The following is a 19158-nucleotide window of genomic DNA, read 5'->3' on the forward strand; positions in this document are numbered from 1 at the left end:
TGTGTGTGTGTGTATATATACACACTTGCTTGAATAATGCAAAAAATGTGATATATGGCATCTAAGCACAGAAGAAATTTACATGCAGATTGCCAACTTTTGAATTTATATCAAATAAGTTTAATATTCTGAAGTGAATATAAAGGTAAATGTGAAAAGGACAGAAAAAATAAGAATTTCTAGGCCCACAAGCATAGGAATATATATGTTTGATTTGTTGAAAATAAATTGTTTGGTCTTTTCACTGAATTTTCAGCTCCATCTGTTCTTTCTGATTACTTAGTGTCCCAGCACTTAAAATACCTGGGGAAAATGACAGAAGTATAAGGGACTGTCCCTACTACTGATGAATTTTTTAAAAATCATAATTGCTTTATACTTTATGGAACATCGATACACAAATTACCCCCAACTAAACTTACAATGGTCCAGTGATATTGAGTGATAGAGAAGCATTTATCTTTTCCATTTTGGAGAGGAGGCTACCAAACTCCTAAGAGATAAGTGATTTAGTTAAACATGACCAGAGAGCCAACTCTGACTGACCACACTTTACACTAGTCCAGACTTCTTCCCAGAATAAAATAATTAAGATTTGGTTATATAGAGAAAGCTGTATGGATCCTGCTGACAATAAATGCAATCATTTTGCAATTTTTAAATGATGTTACACTAAAAGAAATTAGCAAGGGAGAAGTACCAATATGGTTAATATAATATGTTTACATAAGTAAAATAGCTGTGCTATAGATATACAGCTGTTCTATAAATCTATTAAAGGTTTTGTTTCTATAGACCCAAGTTTGTATCCTATCTTTTTTTCTTCTGGTACAGAAGAAAAAAATGGTACATATCATAGAAACACATTGCTTTGCCAACAACACAACTAATCTAAGAGTGATGGCCCAGCTACCACCTACCTTGCAAATTTCGAGGAACTTCTCACTGGTGTATTTCATAGGGTGTTCAGTGAACGTAGCATAAGGAACTTCAGTGGACCATGGGTTCCAGCGAGACAACAGGGACTGCTCCTCTGGACTCCCCCAGTAGATCCTAAGACCCTCTCCAGGTCTCCTAAAAGAAAGAGTTTTCCATTAAGTTAGTCATTTCTACCAGATTAAAACAACCAAAAACAAGTTTGGGAAGGCAAAGTAATATTTCACTTGGCTTTTCTACTGCTGCTGAGATTAGTGGCTTACTTCCCATCTAGTTCAATTATTCTAAGTAATTTAGAAGGTAAGAAGAAAAGAATAAAATTATTTTCAAACATGGTGAGTTTATTGTTGAGAATTCAGCATGAAAATGGAAGTCTGGTGCTCATGACAGTGACCAGAGCTGGTAGTATGGGTGTTAAACTCACACTAACATTCTGATAGCAAGAATTAAGAAGGAGAGAGAGAAAGGGTATCAAGTAAATGGGACGGGGACAAGAACAGTCAAAGTGACATTACAACAATGGTGGCTTCCTTAAAGCAGTAAACATAATTAAAAAGTGGGAAAGACATGGGACATAGACAGTTGGTAGGACATAAGGAATGAGCAGTTGAAAATGTCCAGTTTCTCAATTCAGTGGTTTCAGCTTCTGTTTCTCCTGGCCCTCCGTTTTCTGCACACATTCCATCCAGTGAATCTGTGGCAAAGGACAGGTTAATGTTTGTAGGGAGATCGTGCCTGCCCCTCTCAGTAAATTAACAGTCCTGGTCAATAGTATGTGGGAAGAAGCCACTGTCTGGCATAGACTAGTTCTAGTCATTGGATAAATCCAAGTGCAGACCAAGAGAAAGTCAGCTTTGGAATAGTAAAATCATGGCAGAAGAGTGTGCCCATGTTGGTTAACAAAATTGTCATTTCTATGGCCTGTTCTTTTGGATGTGCCCATAAGAATTTAATGGTTGTGGGTTTAAACATCTCTGAATGCAAAGAAATGCCTGGAGGTTAAGCCAAGCTCAGGTGCCTTGCATTCAACCAGCTTCAATTAAGTTGCCTGTAACTCTAAGCAGCCCTATGAAACATTATAGAGGTCTGGTTTCTTCTAGAAATTAAAGCCTTGGGATTTCTAGATGAAAACCTGGAGCTTAATTGTTATGCCTTCACAAAGCTGTCACTTCCTGTATTAAGGAAGGATTCCTTTGGGAATGCTCTTGTAGTTTCTGAATGTTTATCCCTGTAGAGGTGTGCACAAACACAACCTCACAGAAATGCCTATCACCTCAGCCTCCCCAGGTGGTGGAACCCTGAGCTGCTTCCTACAAAAGGAAAGAAAGAAAAGAGCCCAGCACAATCTACCGCCCATTCTCACAGTTTTGGTAATTGAATTTGAAAACCGACATGTATCGTTTTATGTAGTTAACGTTTTGCCAAAGAAGGAAAAAAAAATAAGAAAAAGGAAAAAAACCAAAAAATATTGTGCATGCCTCTAAAGTTCCCTTTCTAAGTCCTCACTTTCTCAGAGACTGTACTGGCATTTATCATTTCCTCCAGCCTGGCACTTTCCTTCACTCTTTTCTTTCCTGGCTTGGCAATAAACACTGACCTCCATGAATATTTTTTTTTTCTTTTTTGGGTACCAGAGATTGAACTCAGGGGCACTCGACCACTGAGCCACATCCCCAGCCCTATTTTGTATTTTATTTAGAGACAGGGTCTCACTGAATTGCTTTGTGCCTCACCTTGGCTGAGGCTGGCTTTGAACTCTTGATCCTCCTGTCTCAGCCCACCCTAACCCCCCTACCCCCCAACCTCCCACCCCTGGAGCTGCTGGGATTACAGGCAGGCACCACCCACCTCCTGGCCCTCCATGAATATTCTAATCATGCTGGTTAATGGAACTTTCTGGCTTGAGTCCATTAAAACAACTTGCACAATGGAATTATTTACTGCTTCGTATGTCAATTTATGTATTGGGTGCAATTTTTCTTTTATCCAAAGGGGATGAAAACCTGCCAAGATAGCTTCTCTAATAAGTACCCATGATTTTCCTTTACCTTAGGGAAACACTAAATGAAGTTTGAGCTTTGGTTACTTCTGAATAACCAATCAATTTGACCATGGCAGTGATCTTTTTCAGAGATGTAGTATACTCTTAAATGTAGAAGTTCAAGTAAACTTCTTTCCTGAGCTCCAGAGGAAAAAGTTGAAAAGATAAACCTAAAACTAAGTATTCTCTCCAAATGCAAAATGTATGGGGCATACCTAGCCCTATAGTTATCACAGGCCTATTTAAAGTCTATCATCATCTTCTCTCCTGTCATATGACCTGCGGGAATTGTGGAGACTAGAGATGCTTTTTATGACCAGAAATGCTTCATGAAATAGTAACTTTGTGTTTACATGATATGTCATGTGAGCTGGTAAAATGAAGTTAAAAAGTGCAATGAGCAGTATCTCTAATAGTTCTGTGTTACAGTCCTGGTTTTGAAATTCCATGTGATCATGGGTAAATCACATTTCCCTTTCTGACTTTGAATTCAAATCACTTCTTTTTCTGAAACTTTGGAATATATTTTCTTATATGGAGAAGTAATATGGCTACCAGTTCTCTTCTTTAGAGAGTCTTTGGAATGTCACATTCCATGACCTCAGTAACTGTGTGAGTGATGTCAATAGCTATAGTTACGATGCTACCAGCATTCACCTAGCCAAGGACATATAGCATCCAGAAGGGGCCTCTGGGTCATGGCCTTTTTAGTTTAGAGAAGTAAACTCTCCATAGTAGAATAATCCTGTGCTGCAGAAGTCACACTGAGTATTGTCGTATCACTCCTAGGGAATTTTAAAACTTACCACAATATTTTATAAACATGTAAAGACATTAATCAATCATGAACAGCAGGGATGGGATAACAGTTTAAGGTTTGTAAACTAAAAGTTCACAGCTAGAAGTGCTCTTGGAATTCATAGCTCCATGCCTTCTCTCTGAAGATGGGAAAACTGAGACTCAGTTCCAGGACTTTCCCAAAGCATCATGACAGAAAAGGGATGCGCAGAAGAGAGCCCTGGTCTCCTGAGGCAAGGTTCAGGGCTCCTGACACCATTCTGGGACACACAAAGCACATTCAGAGTTAAGATCGTGCTACTACACAAAACCACCTTCTTTCCAGTAGACAAAAGTTAAAATTAAAAAGGAGCCTTCATTGTTTATGGGCAAAAACCTTGTCTAGAGATCCTCGATACATATCAGAAAGTCTTTGTCTCAAGCCATAGATTTCTATAGACACTCAATATGAGCAATTATGAGATTATAGGAAAATAAGGACTGGAAGTGAAGGGGAGAATAACAAACAATTTCTGCCATGATTGTAAGAAGAATGGGCCTTTCTCACTGACCTGCTACAAGGGGTTAATTGAAGTGGGGGTACAGTCCCAAGACAGGAATGCCAACACCCAATTATTAAGCAATGAAAGAATTGGTGCACTCTTCCTAAAATCTTACTATGGGAGTCAACTGGGTTTTCCACCAGCTCTATATCTTTGGGCATTTTTATACCACCTTTCTGATCTTTATGAAACAACAATTTTGGAACAAGAGGATGATGAATGATAAAAATGTCATATGCTACAGGGCACGATCCAACTAACAAGTATTAAATGCTCACTGTGTACTTAAGTATCTACTATGAACTATTTAAAAATTTGCATTTTTAAATTTTATTTCACCCAGACCACAATTTTCTTGAGCAAAATTGGAAGACATAAAATAAGAAAAAGAAATAACATAAAAAGGAAATAAGATAAAGAATGTGACAAGACTTAATCAGATCATCAAATGCAGAACTGCTAGTGAAACAGAATAAAAAGGGAGAAAAGGAAACATCACAACCACCCAACACTGCTAAAGTCAGAAGAGTGCATCTAGTGTATAGCACAGAGGGAGTATTGAGGTGTTTTATGTAAAACAGAGCTATTGACCCTGCTGCTCCCATCTAACTCTGGGTCCCAGGATATTTCTTTTGCGTTCAACCTCTGTTTCCCAGTAACATTTTGATGTATATGATTTCCTAAACTTAAATCGTTCTGATTGACTCTCATTTGGATAACTTAAGCCAGTCCTGCAGTTGCCTTCTTCATACCAGATGAATATGGTTTCTTAAATAGCTTTCTAATGGGCTAAAAATAATTTTTAAACTATCCCAGAAGGGGCTCCCTAAAACATTCCCAAATTCTCTGTCTTCAATCCACCCTTTACACAGAACATTCTCTGTTCATGGAATTATTCTGGGTAAAAAAATGAAGAGGCTCAGCATCTAAATCATAGAAGCCATAATCCTATGGCTATCATTTCCTTCCAAGACTCAAACAGGTATAGATAGAAACCTGCCAACCTCATTACAGAAGTAAAAGATCACCCCTTACAATTTAGTTTTATTTCCACCACTTTGTATTCTCAAGGGAACCAGCTGGTCTGCATTCCCATACTGGTGGAAGTAAAGAGGGCAATGCAGTCTTCATTTCTGGTAAACTTCAATGCTGAAAGAGATAGAGGTAAGAGAACCATCCATAAAGACTTGGTAGAAGAAGGCTTGTAATAATCAGAGATTATTAGAATCCTAGACTGAGTTGGAAGTTCCCTCAGAGGCTAGTTTCCAATTCTTCTATGTTCATATATACACACTCCAAGGGGCAGAGTCTTCAAAGATCACAGCTCTTCCTTAAATCATGCTAATTACATGTTCCTCTCAGTGACTCAGACTCAGAATTCTAAAGCACACAGCTTTAGAGTTGGGAGGTAGAAGGCCTAAGCAATTATGACTTTAAATTGCCCTAGCAAACCCGTAGAAGGTTTGTCTTCCACACCAAAAACACAACGGCATACTGAGAACCTGAGGTTTACACCAAAGGGACGAGTCATACAAGTGGCAAAGGACCCAAGCATGAAGAATAAATGTAGTTGAACACCACAAAAAGTAGCTCCAAGTTGAATGGAGGGAAAAGTTTATTCAATAACAAGCTTTGTTAGACAAGAAATTATTTCTGTCAGGAAGGACTCCTCTCCTTGGAGTCATTTTTAGCTGACCTAGAAAATATGCCAGCCAGTTACCAGTCCGGGTTAATTTGCTCATTCCTTGCATTCTTCTTCCTTGAGAGAGAAGCCAGGAATCCATTTGGGTAGGATGACATAGCCAGCCAGCTTTTTCCTTTGACTCCCCACTCTTCTTCTATCCTGGCCTTCAAAGATTCTCTGCTAGGCCATTAAAGTACCAGATAGCAGAACAGAATGAGGAGGCCTTGCTCCCCAGAATGAGAAATGGCAGTTTCCATTATTACCTTCATCAGCGGCCCCTCCTTTCTACTCATCTCAAATCTCAAAGCTGCACCACAGAATTAAAAACATAGCTGGAGGCACCAAACTGAGATTTATGAGGAAGCACAGACTTTAACTCTTACTCTAAACGCAGGGCGTGTGCTTGTAAGTCTGGGTGAGCAAACAGAGGGAGGCCTTCGGGTGGGGAGGAGGAGGGTGGGCCAGGAGGGGGGAGCAGTTCAGAGCAGCAGGAGGTATTTTCTTAAGGTCTCCATTTTCCCTACCTCACAGCCTGTATTGTTGAAAGGTGAGTCTTCAGGGCCCCCTGAAATGTTAGTCCCTTGCTTGTTTAATCTGGACAAAAGCTGGGACAGAGTTGGCACCCTGGAGGGTATTCAGTGCTCCTTGGCTCATTGAATGACCTCAGAGGAAATATTTTCCATGACAAGAACCCAAAAGACGCTGGCACAGAGTCAGACAATAAGATTTGCAGAATGTGTTTACATTCTCTCAGTGTCCCCAGGCGGTTCCAAACCTATGGGCAGGTGCTGCCTTTATCTACTCTCTTTGCTCACCTGGCTCCCTCCCAGAAGTTTCCAGGGCCTTGGGCTCTTGAGATTAACCATTTACTGGCACAGGTAACCAAGAAATTCTGTGGGTTATATTACTTGAGGAGGAAGTAAGTGACAAAGCAAAATGGATCAGCTGTGTCCACAGGAGAGATTTCAGGGCACTCTGGTGTTGTGCTAAAAACCATCAGTGGGAGTTCAAAGGCTAGGTCTGCACTAACTTGCTGGGTGATTTGAACCCTTTATTTCTCTCCAGGAGTCTGTAAAATCAGGTAAGTAAAACCAGAGCATCTCCAAGTTCCTTTATCTGACCCCAGTAAATCTATGCAGACAGATCAGAATAATTTCTAGGATAATCTGTGTTAGACCAGTTAAACAAAAACCCAAAGTACAACTTAATGAAAATGAGAAATCTTCAGAGGGCTATTGAGCTGAAGAAATAATCTTAAGCTATTGGGGGGAAAAGTCCTAAAGGGGTTAAATCAAAAGCAGATGTCAGAGAAAATGAGGGTGAATGCTTACAAAAAAGGCAGTGACCAAATAAGGGCTATCTACCAGGAACAAAGTCCTCAACAGAAATGTTTATCTGCTTGGGAAACTTGAAATGAGCTTGTCCTAGAGGCAGGTCATCTTCATAGCTGAGGGAAAGATGGAGGCCCACACCAAAGTTTAAACCCAAGATTTCCGGGCTCACAGTAGTAGGATGCATATATGAATTTGACTTCCATATTCCACATTTCTGGAATGTTACATGTTATGATAGTAAGATCTTTAGTTTGGCAGTCAATATAAACTGGTCTAATCCTGGCACATATCCTAACTTAGAGTAAACTCTGTAGTACTTGTATTTAACTATAATAACTTTATTTTGACTTAGACCTAGGTACATTTCTGGATCCCATTTGCCTTTTTATAAAATAGTGGAAGCAACGGATTAGATAGTCTCTACAGGACACTGTAACTCAACAAAAATCTAATATTTAATAATTCAAATCTGTCAGGTCATAAGATTGGTAATCTTTGGGTTTCACTTGAAATAACACCCAGAAGTTTGTTTGTTCCCAGCCCAGAGCTGGAATGAATGGATTATTTGAAAGGACATCATTCTAAAATTTATATAATTATTTCCTTTAATGGATTATACTAAAAATAGCTAGTTTTTTTTTTATTATTTAATAAAATACATTCCAAACCTCAGATGTTTAGACCCAGAAAAAAATTATTATTCAGCATTTATGTTGTATGTTCTTGACCCCTTAATTTCATCAAGACAGAGACTAAAACCTAGAGAGTTATCTTGGTCACTATTTAACACCTTTATAATATCTTCTTGTGCTCCAGTGGTTCTTTCTATATAAGAAAGAACTGTTACATATGATGATTTGCCCAACACTCTAAAAGATCCTTGACTGCCAAGTTAATAACCTTATATGTCAGCTATCTCTTCGACATCAGGTTGCTATTTCTTGCTGCTATCAACATTCCTGACTCCAGCTGCTCGTCTTCTAATTTCTGTTTTCTACACTTCTATTGACAGGGAACCTGGGAATGCATTATTATTAGGGTCATGGTAAGATCATTTAAAATATCCTCTTTTCAGCTCATCTTCTAGGGAAATGCATCCTTTTTCTAGGAAAATATTGGATTTCTCTGATGTAATTTAAATGGAAAGCAAATTCAATGAAGTTTATGATAACTTTTGGACTAAGGAGAAAAAAAAACAAAACTCCATGCCCTTTTACTCAAGCACCTAAATGGCCCAGTTAGCATCCATGCTTGTCAGAATGAAACAAAAATGATAACCTTCTTTCTACTTGACATGAAATTTTGTCATTATTAGAGTTATACTCCTCAGGCACTGGTATTGTCGGATCCCATACAAAGTATGGGTGTAACTCCTACAATATTTCATAGCTACTACAAATGGAAACATTTTAAGCAAGTCTCTGAGAACATTTCTCCATAAAACTCAGAGAAATTGCTCTGGAAAATAATGTGATGAGAACTTGGAAACAGGAACAACCTCTGATCATTGACTCTGTGATAGAGTCTTCATTCATTTAATGTGTTTTCTGGTCTTCTGCTTTGTGCCAACTATCCTGAAAGAATCTTGAAAGATAATAAGTCTTCAAGAAGTTCAGAACAGGCTCTATAAAATAGATGTTCTCTTCTGGGGGTTGATGGATAGGAAGAATTGGATAATTGAAAAAAGGTGATTGAAAACATAGCAGGAAGTAAAATGAGGACATAGGAAGTAATAAGAACAAAGATCCATATAAGAAGAATGTTATACAATTATGTGCTATGATTTGTATTTTTATTTTTATGATGATTATATTAACTTCCAGCTGGACTACTTTTGAACAAGCAGGGTAGAGGGAGACAGTTCGGAAAAAGGCTATACAGAATGGTGGAGGCTGGGGCAGAGGGTGATTGAACATGTCAGTGAATGTTCTAGAGCAACTTAATCCTAATAGAGACACTGATGAGGAGCCACTGGGGAATAAGTGTGGAGTGGTTTAATTAGAAATTTGTCTGACTAACAGACTCAAAACTACAGAATGGAGAGGCACTTGGCACAGAGGTGAGTGGCACACAAGGCTATGCCATGTGCCCTACCTGGGTCCAAAGTCAAGAGTGGAGTGAATCTTGCTAGCTGTTATCTTCCTGATGCATACCATTGTGGAAGTGAAAATGTAAACCAAAACAATTTTTAAAAAGGAGAGAGAGAAAAAAATCAGAGCTCAAGTGGTAGTTGTGGTCATGGGAGGAATAGAAAAAATGTCTTTGACAGATTTGGTGTGGTGGCTCACTGAAGTAAATTAGTGGGTTTCCAAATCTGTTAAGAGGAAATAGTGCTAACTTTCTCAAAAATATACTATGAGGGCTTAATAAAATTAAAAATGTAAAGTTTTCTAACAGCACCTTGTAAATGGTAGATATTCAATATTTGCTAGTTAGACTATAACTTACAGTACCCAAAATATTTCATCACCCATTATTGTATTATTCTTTATAAAATTATTACCTGAAAAATCAGAAAAGATGTGTAAAATGTGTAAAGACACAGAGCTAGTGAAGGTTGAGATGTACACCTAGATATATCTGATTTGAAGGTAAAACTCCTACCTAGCCTCCTACTCCTGAGTCCTGAGGTTGATTTGCAAGGTGTGACTAAGTGCTAGGGAGAACTGAGGGTTGGTTAACAAAAGGGATATTTAGTGGCTTTGCTGGCAGAGGTTGCCTCCTCTCAACAATGCTCAGAGTACAGGTCTGGATTAGGACTGTTTTTGCAGTGATAGAAGAGAAAGGTCAGAAAGACACAGAACTTATCTCATCCAGCTCCAGTTCTTCTTCTTAAAAACAGCAGAGCAAATCTGGCAACATCAAAAGTAAAATCTTAAGAAGCACAGCATTAAAGCTGCCTCCCTTATGGTTCATTACCTTGGCACTGAACCTGAGGAGGAATCATATAAAAAGATTGAAATAAACATACTAGAAAATTAGCACTATTGAGACGACAATGGGATTTTTTTCTTTTTTCTTTTTCTTTTTTTATTTACTTTTGTTTCTTACATATATGACAATAGTGGGACTTTTTTTCTTTTAAAAATCTTTTGTAAGGGGCAGGTATTGTTTTCACATGGAAATAAGTGTCTGCATACTTAAGACACAAGAGATGAACATAAGAGCAAAGGCCAATAAGGGCCAATCAATATAATAAGAGCTCTACATTCATCTCTAGTTTTTACCATAAACTTATATTTTACAGATGAGGAAAAATTTATTTTACAGATGAGGAAACTGAGGTCCAAAGCCATCAAGTAGAAACTGGCAGACGTGGCACTCGAATTTTGGCTTCTCTGATTCTGCATCTCCTAATAATGTATCCTATGGCTGTACAAGACAATGAAGAAAAGAAGCATCTATACCACACAGTCGTTCATTCCCTCATGAAAAGTTGGTGGGTGGGGAGCTCCCGTTTTCATTTGTCATCTCTCTCCACCTGAACCAATATACCCTCTGCCTTTTTCCACAGAACAAATTCAACCAATTCAGAGGCTTCCAGTTGTGTATAAGATTTAGGAATATTTGGTCAGCCTAATTTTTAAGACCTTTTCAGTACAGTTCTACCACACATTCCCAATATCCAACAACACCTCAGAAATCTAACCAAACAATCCAACTTGCTGTCTTACGACCTGTATTACAACTCATGTGAAAATTTCGTTCAATTATGCTGTCTACCTGTTCTATCACCAAATAAACTATGAACTATTTAGGAATAGAATCTGTGTCAAAATCATGCCCATTGTCCCCACAACCATCCATCTTGTAATATGTGCTCAAAATAGCTTTGAAATGAGTAGAACCATGCTTTTCACTCTTAAAACAAAAACCAAAAACAGTGCTCCTTCCTCAGACCAGAGTAATCTGGTTGATGGTGCTTTTGTCTTTCATTAGTTTATATTTGTGAATTTCATGTTTTAAAAGGGGCTTATAAGATGTTTTCTGTTTGTTTAAGGAGGATGGGAGAAAGCCATCATCAAGGGTGCTGTGTACATAAAGTCAGTTTGTAGAGAAACACCCAGGACAGAAAAGGCTGTACCTTTACAGAACAAGCAGTCTATGTCCCTGCTTTGAGTGCATTTTGCCACCATTTCTATCACGCCATGTCTGTACTGAATTCTGTGCCAAGAATTTGCCAGGTGAAGAGGGGAAAGGACAACTCTTGCAAGGTTTACAGAAAAATGCCACATAATAAAGGAAATATTTTGAGGCAACTCCCTCTATTATAAATTGGGACATTTGGTGAATCACATGGGTTTGTGTAAGTCTTCAGCTCCCCTCTTAAAAGGAAGTTACTTTTAAGCACCCCAAATATCCAAGTTTCAACATGTACAGAGTATCTAGGTGTTTTTGGTTGTTGCTATTTGTCTGTTCTGAAAGAAACTTTTTTCTGAATTTCATCTTTTCCATTTCCTCTCAAGGGATATTGAGAGTAGATGTCTAGAATACATAAAGGGGTAACTGGAGAGACAGGGTGCTGCAGGCTTCTGGTCCAACTCTGCATACCCCTGGAGAAAGGGCTGGGGCTTCTTAGGACTGCAGAAGGTGCAGAGGGCTCTCTGGCTGACCAACCAGGAACCCAGGTCTCTCCTCACAGGTCCCTGTGGGTCATGCTCCTGAGACTGAGAACATTTTTGCTTTTTCTACTTTGGAGGAATTTGAAATGGAACAAGTTTCAAGAAATTACATATAACATGCCTATTTATTTTTTTCTTTTCAGTTTGTTCATGGTATTTCACACAATGAGCTATGTGGACAAAGCAAAAATGCCCATCTCTAACTTTCACACACAGATGTAGTCTACAATTAACATTTTCCTACTTGGTCATGGTCAACAAAAGCCATATGCTCAGCTATTCTAATTGTTTAGCATAAATTGATGTCCAATGGCCTCCTCTATCCCTGACCAAAATGGTTACGTCCACCTACGCCAGGTGAAACTCTGGCGACAAAGAAATCTGTTAATTAGGATGTACTTTGGTGTAATCAAAGAAGTCATAGAGTTTAGAAGATGCAGATTTGAATTAAGTGCCAGTACTTACATTAATACATGACCTAGGAGATCCCACCCTAGTCCTGTTTTCTCATCTGCCTATTTATAGTCCCATGTAGGACCATGTAAAGTGTCTGGTACCTCTCTTCATGAGGTTAAAGTACTCCCTTAGCAAAACTTGGAAAGGTAAATGAGAAAAAAAAGGAATTTCATAATTTTTTCTTGTTCTCATGCTAGCTTTGTTCTAAAACCCATCAATTCAGAAACCTGTGGGGTGAAGAGGAAGAAAAATGGCAAGAAATACTAAGCTCTGTACAAAATCAATGAATTCGAGGAGACATTTCTTGAAGTAGAAATAATTCACCTACATTTCACTGTGTACATTTGCTTTGAGTAAATGAGCAAAGTTTTACTCAAGGCTTTCCACTTATCTTCACATTGCTGTGGCATTGCTTTGCATACATACAGGCTTGTATGAATGATTTTGTTATTATTTAACCATTGACCACAGACTTTGCATTTCCGCCCAGGTTCAGTACAACAGTACAGATGGAGAGCAGGGATTCTCCCTTTGTTCCCCCAACTCTAGCATCTGTCCCTCCTTGTGTCAGGTTTTACATACATGGGTAAAAAACAATCAGTCCATGTTTCCACATTCCATCTACAAGTTCATTACCCAAATGATCAACTATTGGTCACCCCTCAGGCCCAAGTATTTGTCCTTTGGCAGAAAGATATTTTCTTGGAAGGACAGAACCATTGAAGAGCCCACACAAGCCTTAAAAGCAGATGTACAGCCATTTGGACAGGGAATTTTAGGTATCAGGCAAATAGAACATGGTCTAAAAAAATACATGGTAAATTTCAGGGTGAATTTGAATTATTGGAGACCTTATTGAAACACAGATTCTGATTCAGTTGTTTGAGAGTGGGGCCTAATGTTCTGGACTCTATCCTTCTGAGTTCCTGAGTAATGCTGATGCCACTGGACCTAGGAACAAGTTTCTGAGAGACAGAGCATGGACACAAGGTCATCCAATCCCTTTGGACCTGAGAGCTCCTCATGTTATGGGCATGCACACAGCTAGACAAGAATCAAAAGGCTGCATAAGGTATGGGCCCACAGTATGGGTTTGGATTAAACAGTGGATTACACCATGGTTTTTACCTGATGGTGAGTCAGGAGTCTAAGAAGGAGAGGATACTAACAGTCAACTGTTTTTCAAGGCAAAATCCAAAAGCTGCAATTCACATTTTCTTACCATAACAGAATTATCACACATAAAAGTTCTGAAACAAATTAGTTTGCATTAAGAAAACAGACATTACAAAATTACATGTGAAGATTATTCAAAGGTTTATAGTGATACAACTTTTTGGAGGAATTTCTCTCTGCCTTTCTCTCTCTATATATATATGTGTATGTATGTATGTATGTGTACATATATAAACTCATGCATATATATATATATATATATATATATATACACACATATATATAATTTATTTATTTATATAATTTTAAAAGCAACAACTGCAATGAATACCTAGTTTCTTCAACCATTCCTCAATTGACAAGGTCAAAATTCCTTTGCCAGCTATGTCCCATCTTCTGAACATCTTCTAGTTTCCAGCTGTATGGCTAAGCAAGGAAAACTACTCCAACAGTTATCCCCATACTGTGTGATAGGCCATAACAACTCCTTCTTCCTCCTGGAGGGGCACACCTTCTAACTTAGCCAACAAGCTGCAACATAGTCTGTGCTAGTGACATACCATGCTTCCCTCTTGCCTAGAGTTCACCATCAAATACATCTTCTATTTCTGGTTATTTTTATAATTATCAGTAGGATTTATTACAGCAAAGGATTGAGTGTACAAATGGAAAGAAACTTTTCTAAGTCTTTGTCATACCTGCCACTGCTAAACTCCATCGTGAAGGGTTGAGTTTTCAAAGTGACTTTAGGAGAAATTAGGCATGGAAAATATAGCTCACAGTTAAATTCCACCTTTGGCATCTGATCTTTCATAAAGAAGCTTTTGATCAGAAACTATAAGGCAGAACAAACAAACCCTCTTGATGACTTATTTAGGCTAAATGCTTAAGGCAAAAGCAAAAGAACTGAATGTGGGATGTCTTGGTAAGACAGGCATTGAGTTACCTGCTCATCATAAAATGTACTACCATCATAGAAATTGTCCCTAAGTTAAAGCAGGTAGAGTCTCAAAAAAGGTTAAAAAAAATCTATCCTGGTCAAAGCTTAAAAACATCTTATGTGTTCAAAAAAAAAAAAAAAACAGCAAAATATATCATTTAAACATGAAACCAAAGAAATTATCTTTCTACAACATAATTAGGGGATGGCAGAACAATTCTGTGCCTGGCAAATTAATTCTATTTGCATTGTAAGCATTATCCAAGACTGTAAGAGACAAGAAGGCAAAGTTTGAACAAAGTCTTTAATTAATCCTGCATCATGCCTAATGCATCAGTGTGTGCCCTTGGGAACTTTTGATCATTCAAATTAAAATTTGCACAGTGCACACAATCCCCTCAAGATACAAATATGAGTACCAAAAAAGACTTCTTCTACCATATCCCCACGTTTCTAGAGAGAGAAGAGAAGAAATGAATCTCAGAATATCAAAGCAGCATCTTTATAATAATTTAAAGGTCAAAGAGACCAAGACCTTTTTTATAATCTGAGTTGCACCCAAAAGACTTTATGCAAGTAATTAACGAAAACTAAACAAAGTGAATTCTTATTTAAAGTCACAGGTCATAGTTTAAAAGGTTAAGATTTAAAACTTTCTTATCAACAATATTATTCATTCAACAATTGCAGGCTAAATTAAACTATGTGAGAAACACTGCCCTGGGCAGCATTCATCAAGATGTGCAAGGAAATTTCTTTGCCTTTGGTTTACTCACAGCCTATTAGGAATGATATGAGTTCTAAGAAATACAGGAGGAGGAAAAACCATGAGAAGAGAAACTGGCATCATATCACAGATGGGAACACTCCACATCTGACTTCACATCAGTCAGTCCTTAAGGACTTAAGTTGCAATTTAATTAGAATGTGATAGAATGCAAAGTAGTCACTCAAAGATTAGGAGAAGGTTCTATTGCAAATAGAAGGACATAATAAAAGTCATGGATACAGGATAGGGTTGAGGTTTTTTTATCTAGGTGGAAAGAATAATATGCATTATTCTTAAGCTCAAAGTCTTTAATAACCCATTTTTTCCACAGTTCTCTCTCTCTCATTCGTGTGTGTGTGTGTGTGTGTGTGTGTGTGTGTGTGTTTGAGCTACTGAGGGTGGTTAGAAATGGGGACATTCATGTTCTGCATGGAAAGACTTTTTTTTACACACAGCAAACTCTCTGTGCTTATCTCTGGCCTGGATGATGGCCACACTGGATGGCCACACAGCTTCTATTTATGAATTAGGGGCTTTACCTTCATCAGACACTTATTTTATAGCAATTTATGAATCAGATTTTATTTTCTATGTTTATGAAGAAAGTGAAATTCAAATAGTCTACTAAAATTGCTGAAGGCCAATTGTTTAATTAACTTCAAGGCTTAGGTTTCCTTCCTTGAAACCCAGCCCACTTACTCTCTCTCTGAAGGGGACGATGTGTATGTTATTGTAATAGAACTCATACACACTGTCCTATTACAAAAATCTTGTAGGATGCCAAATGTTTCAATAGTGTTAATTTATAGTTCCAGTTCAAACTTTGCTAATTCTTTTCCATCCAAGAACCAAAGTGAGACCCAAGCACTAATTTTACTATTTTATATATTTTCTATGGTGATATTATACTTTGCACCTGATGGTTATATAATTCAGAATTGGTTTCAAGAAAGAGCTTGAGTTTTCTCTCTTCTTTCATACAATCTTATATATCATTACAGAGTAATATAGTGTCTGACGACTTGATTCCATATCTTCTTCACAGTTTTCATTCTCTAGAAACTTCAGCTTCAATCCTGAATATCACCAGTCATTCCCCGGCCATCTGGTGATAAACTGATGAGGAGACATTCACATGTTTCACAAATCCAACTGCCCCTTTTTCTTAGCACTTCACAGAGTGTAACTGAAAGAAACTATAAAGTATTATACAGAAATTTGAACATTCCAGTGTGATTTCAATTTTGTCTATATCAGGGAAGTAGTCAACCAAAAGTTTGGACTTAAGGACTGGAGTCAAGAAATAGAAGGCTTTACATTCAATCTAAGGAGTTTGTCCTTGTACTCTAATGTACTGTCCTATAAACAACTAGAGACTAAAAGAGGATTTTAACAAGGGAAGAGTTATGGACCTGACCCTGGTTTTGATTCATAAAGAATAAATGGCCAAAACTTGACAGGCAGGATGGATTTTGCAGAGCATAAAGTAAGACAGAAACGTTAGAGCCTGTGTGTAAAGGGATTGTAGGACCTGGACTGCCACAGTGAAAATTTAAATAAATAAATAAAAGGAGAAAGACTTCAAAGATCAAAGGATCATAATGATTGGTTGGAAATATCCTTGAAAATTCAAATCATGTAACCATCTATTCTATGATTCTAAGTTTTAACCTTCTGAGTGAGAAGACAGTGATGACCTTAACCAGAGCATCAGGACAAGTTTGGGAGAGGAGAAGGTTTATTCCCAGACTGGCTGAGTTTGACATTCTGTAGGGTAGCTAATCCATCCTTGACACTTATACTTTCTTTTCTGATGTTTCTTTCCCCATGTTCTCTCAGCCCAACCCTCTCCATGAGTGAAAGAGCTGTTCAGTTCTCTAAGATTCAGATAGGGAACTCCTCAAGTGTAACTTCAGCAGAAAAGAAGAAAGTGGTTAGTCCCTCCAGGCAAGTCACCACCAGTCGGTGCCATTTGTGAAGGTGGAGGTGGGAGGTGAGGGCCTCCCATCCCATCAGACCAGGCCTCCAACTCTGCTGAACTGGAAGCTAAGCTAAGGCCACTGCCAGGGGAGCCTACCCCACCAGCTCCTTTATAACCTGGGGAACAACAAAGCAGATATGGGTGGCAGGGAATCACTTCCCACAATCTGGCATCAAGTCGCCAACTTTAAAAAAAAAATGAAATTCCTAATGAATGACATAAACCAATTAGAGAGCTGCCTAAACTAAGCCGGAGCTCTGAAACACAGGCTGCAAGTTTTTATTAAGGGGAGTGATCTGAACAAGGTCCAAAGCAAGCAGACATGGGACCCTGAGATGCCTGAATCCTATTCTGCCTTGGAAGGCAGCCAGGCACACACTGCAGAGACCCCTCTCAGCTGTCTCCTCCCCTCCAAGGACATTTTTAAAGCAAGGCTCCCCAACCTTCCATCCAAGTTAACCTGCCCAGGCTTTTCTGCTTGTTGTCATGTAGCATTTAATTGCAAAAGCTGGTGAGAGCCATTCATTAAATAATACGTGGAAAAGAACTGAGATTTGGGATGACTTGTCACCTTTGATATATTTGAAAATCTATCTATTTATTCTATATAGAATTTAGATCCACTACTGAAATTTTTTGTGGTTCTGCCATTTTATGGGTAGTGTTAGAAATCTATTAATTGAATATCATAGGCCAAGATTTCTACATTGCATTATTTCTTTTAATTTCCCCCACAACCCTATGAGCTATGCATTATTATTATTGTTGTTGTTATTATTTATACTTCATAGATAAAAGAAATTCAGAATCAAAGAAGCAAAAGAAAATTTTCAAGATACCAAAGTAGTAACTGAAAAACATACTAGTTTTAAAGTGTGGTACTAGCTAACCTAATATAATTGCTATTTTTGCATAAAATTTAATGAGAGGGAAAAACAAGCAGAGAGCACAGATAAGCAAAAAGAAAAAGCAAAAAAATAAGGAAAATTACATCTAATCCCACCACCCAGAGATAATCACTGTTACTATTCTGTATAAATCCTGCAATTGTAAAAGTTTTAACTGACTGCTTTTTTTGAGTTCCTACACTGATGCTGCAAAAGTTTTTAAGCAGATTATATCTTTTTTTTTTTTTTTTTTGTATTTGGAATCATCAAGGAAGAACGTGGAAGATGTTCCCATGTTTCTAAAAAGTGTCTCAAGAAGCAGTCACAAGTCCCACCAAATGCTTGAATGTAGCTTGGCATCTGAAGAATCAGAAGGCATTTGTGTGCCTTCAGTACCTGTCTTCCCAGAGCTCACCTGAAATGGCAGCTTCAGAGGCTTCTCTAGAGCTCTAGAAAGTCTGCACTAGGGCCAAAGGGGCCCTCTGTAGCCTTCATAAACTTTCTGTACAGTCATAGCTAAAAACACAGTGCCCCTAGCTTCAGTCTGTCCCTATCCCAACTAGTGATTATCAATCTTACCTGCTTAATTGTCAGGGTTGCTTTCAGGAGCTAATGAGATAAACAAAGCAGTATGCAAATGAGAAAGAGGATGGTCGAAATCTCTAATAATTCAGGACTCAGCTTCTTTTGAGAATTTTCTAAAGAGGAGTTGGGATACTATCCCTTTATAGCTCAAAATCATAAATTAGTGAAAAGACAAAAATCAAACTGCTAGCATAATAATACTACAAACTTTCATTGGTGTAGAGCATGAAGAGTAGTAATGATATTAATGATGTGACTGATACTTATCCTCTTGGGCGTCATATTGCTAAACACCATGTAAATGCTTTGCCTAGATTTTTCATTTAGACCTCAGCATGACACCGTGAAGACATATGTTCTTATCACCATCTCACACATAAGGAAACTCCTTACAATTTATAAGACAT

At 38.1% G+C, this 19158-nt stretch overlaps 1 protein-coding gene and 1 long non-coding RNA gene across 2 annotated transcripts in view; one reads left to right on the forward strand and one right to left on the reverse strand.

Annotated features, from left to right (window-relative positions):
• The window catches only part of LOC308653934, a 148065-nt gene that overhangs the window by 104055 nt on the left and 24852 nt on the right, over positions 1–19158 (forward strand). The gene's annotated exons all lie outside the window — the stretch shown is intronic.
• The window catches only part of TPRG1 (tumor protein p63 regulated 1), a 148544-nt gene that overhangs the window by 18716 nt on the left and 110670 nt on the right, over positions 1–19158 (reverse strand). The window contains exon 5 of the mRNA XM_081302705.1: positions 921–1074. Within this exon, the coding sequence (XP_081158831.1) occupies positions 921–1074 (154 nt within the window). The remainder of the gene's footprint in view (positions 1–920; positions 1075–19158) is intronic.

The sequence above is a fragment of the Spermophilus citellus genome (genome assembly GCF_964194105.1).
Source record: "Spermophilus citellus genome assembly, chromosome: 7".
Classification (NCBI taxonomy): domain Eukaryota; kingdom Metazoa; phylum Chordata; class Mammalia; order Rodentia; family Sciuridae; genus Spermophilus; species Spermophilus citellus.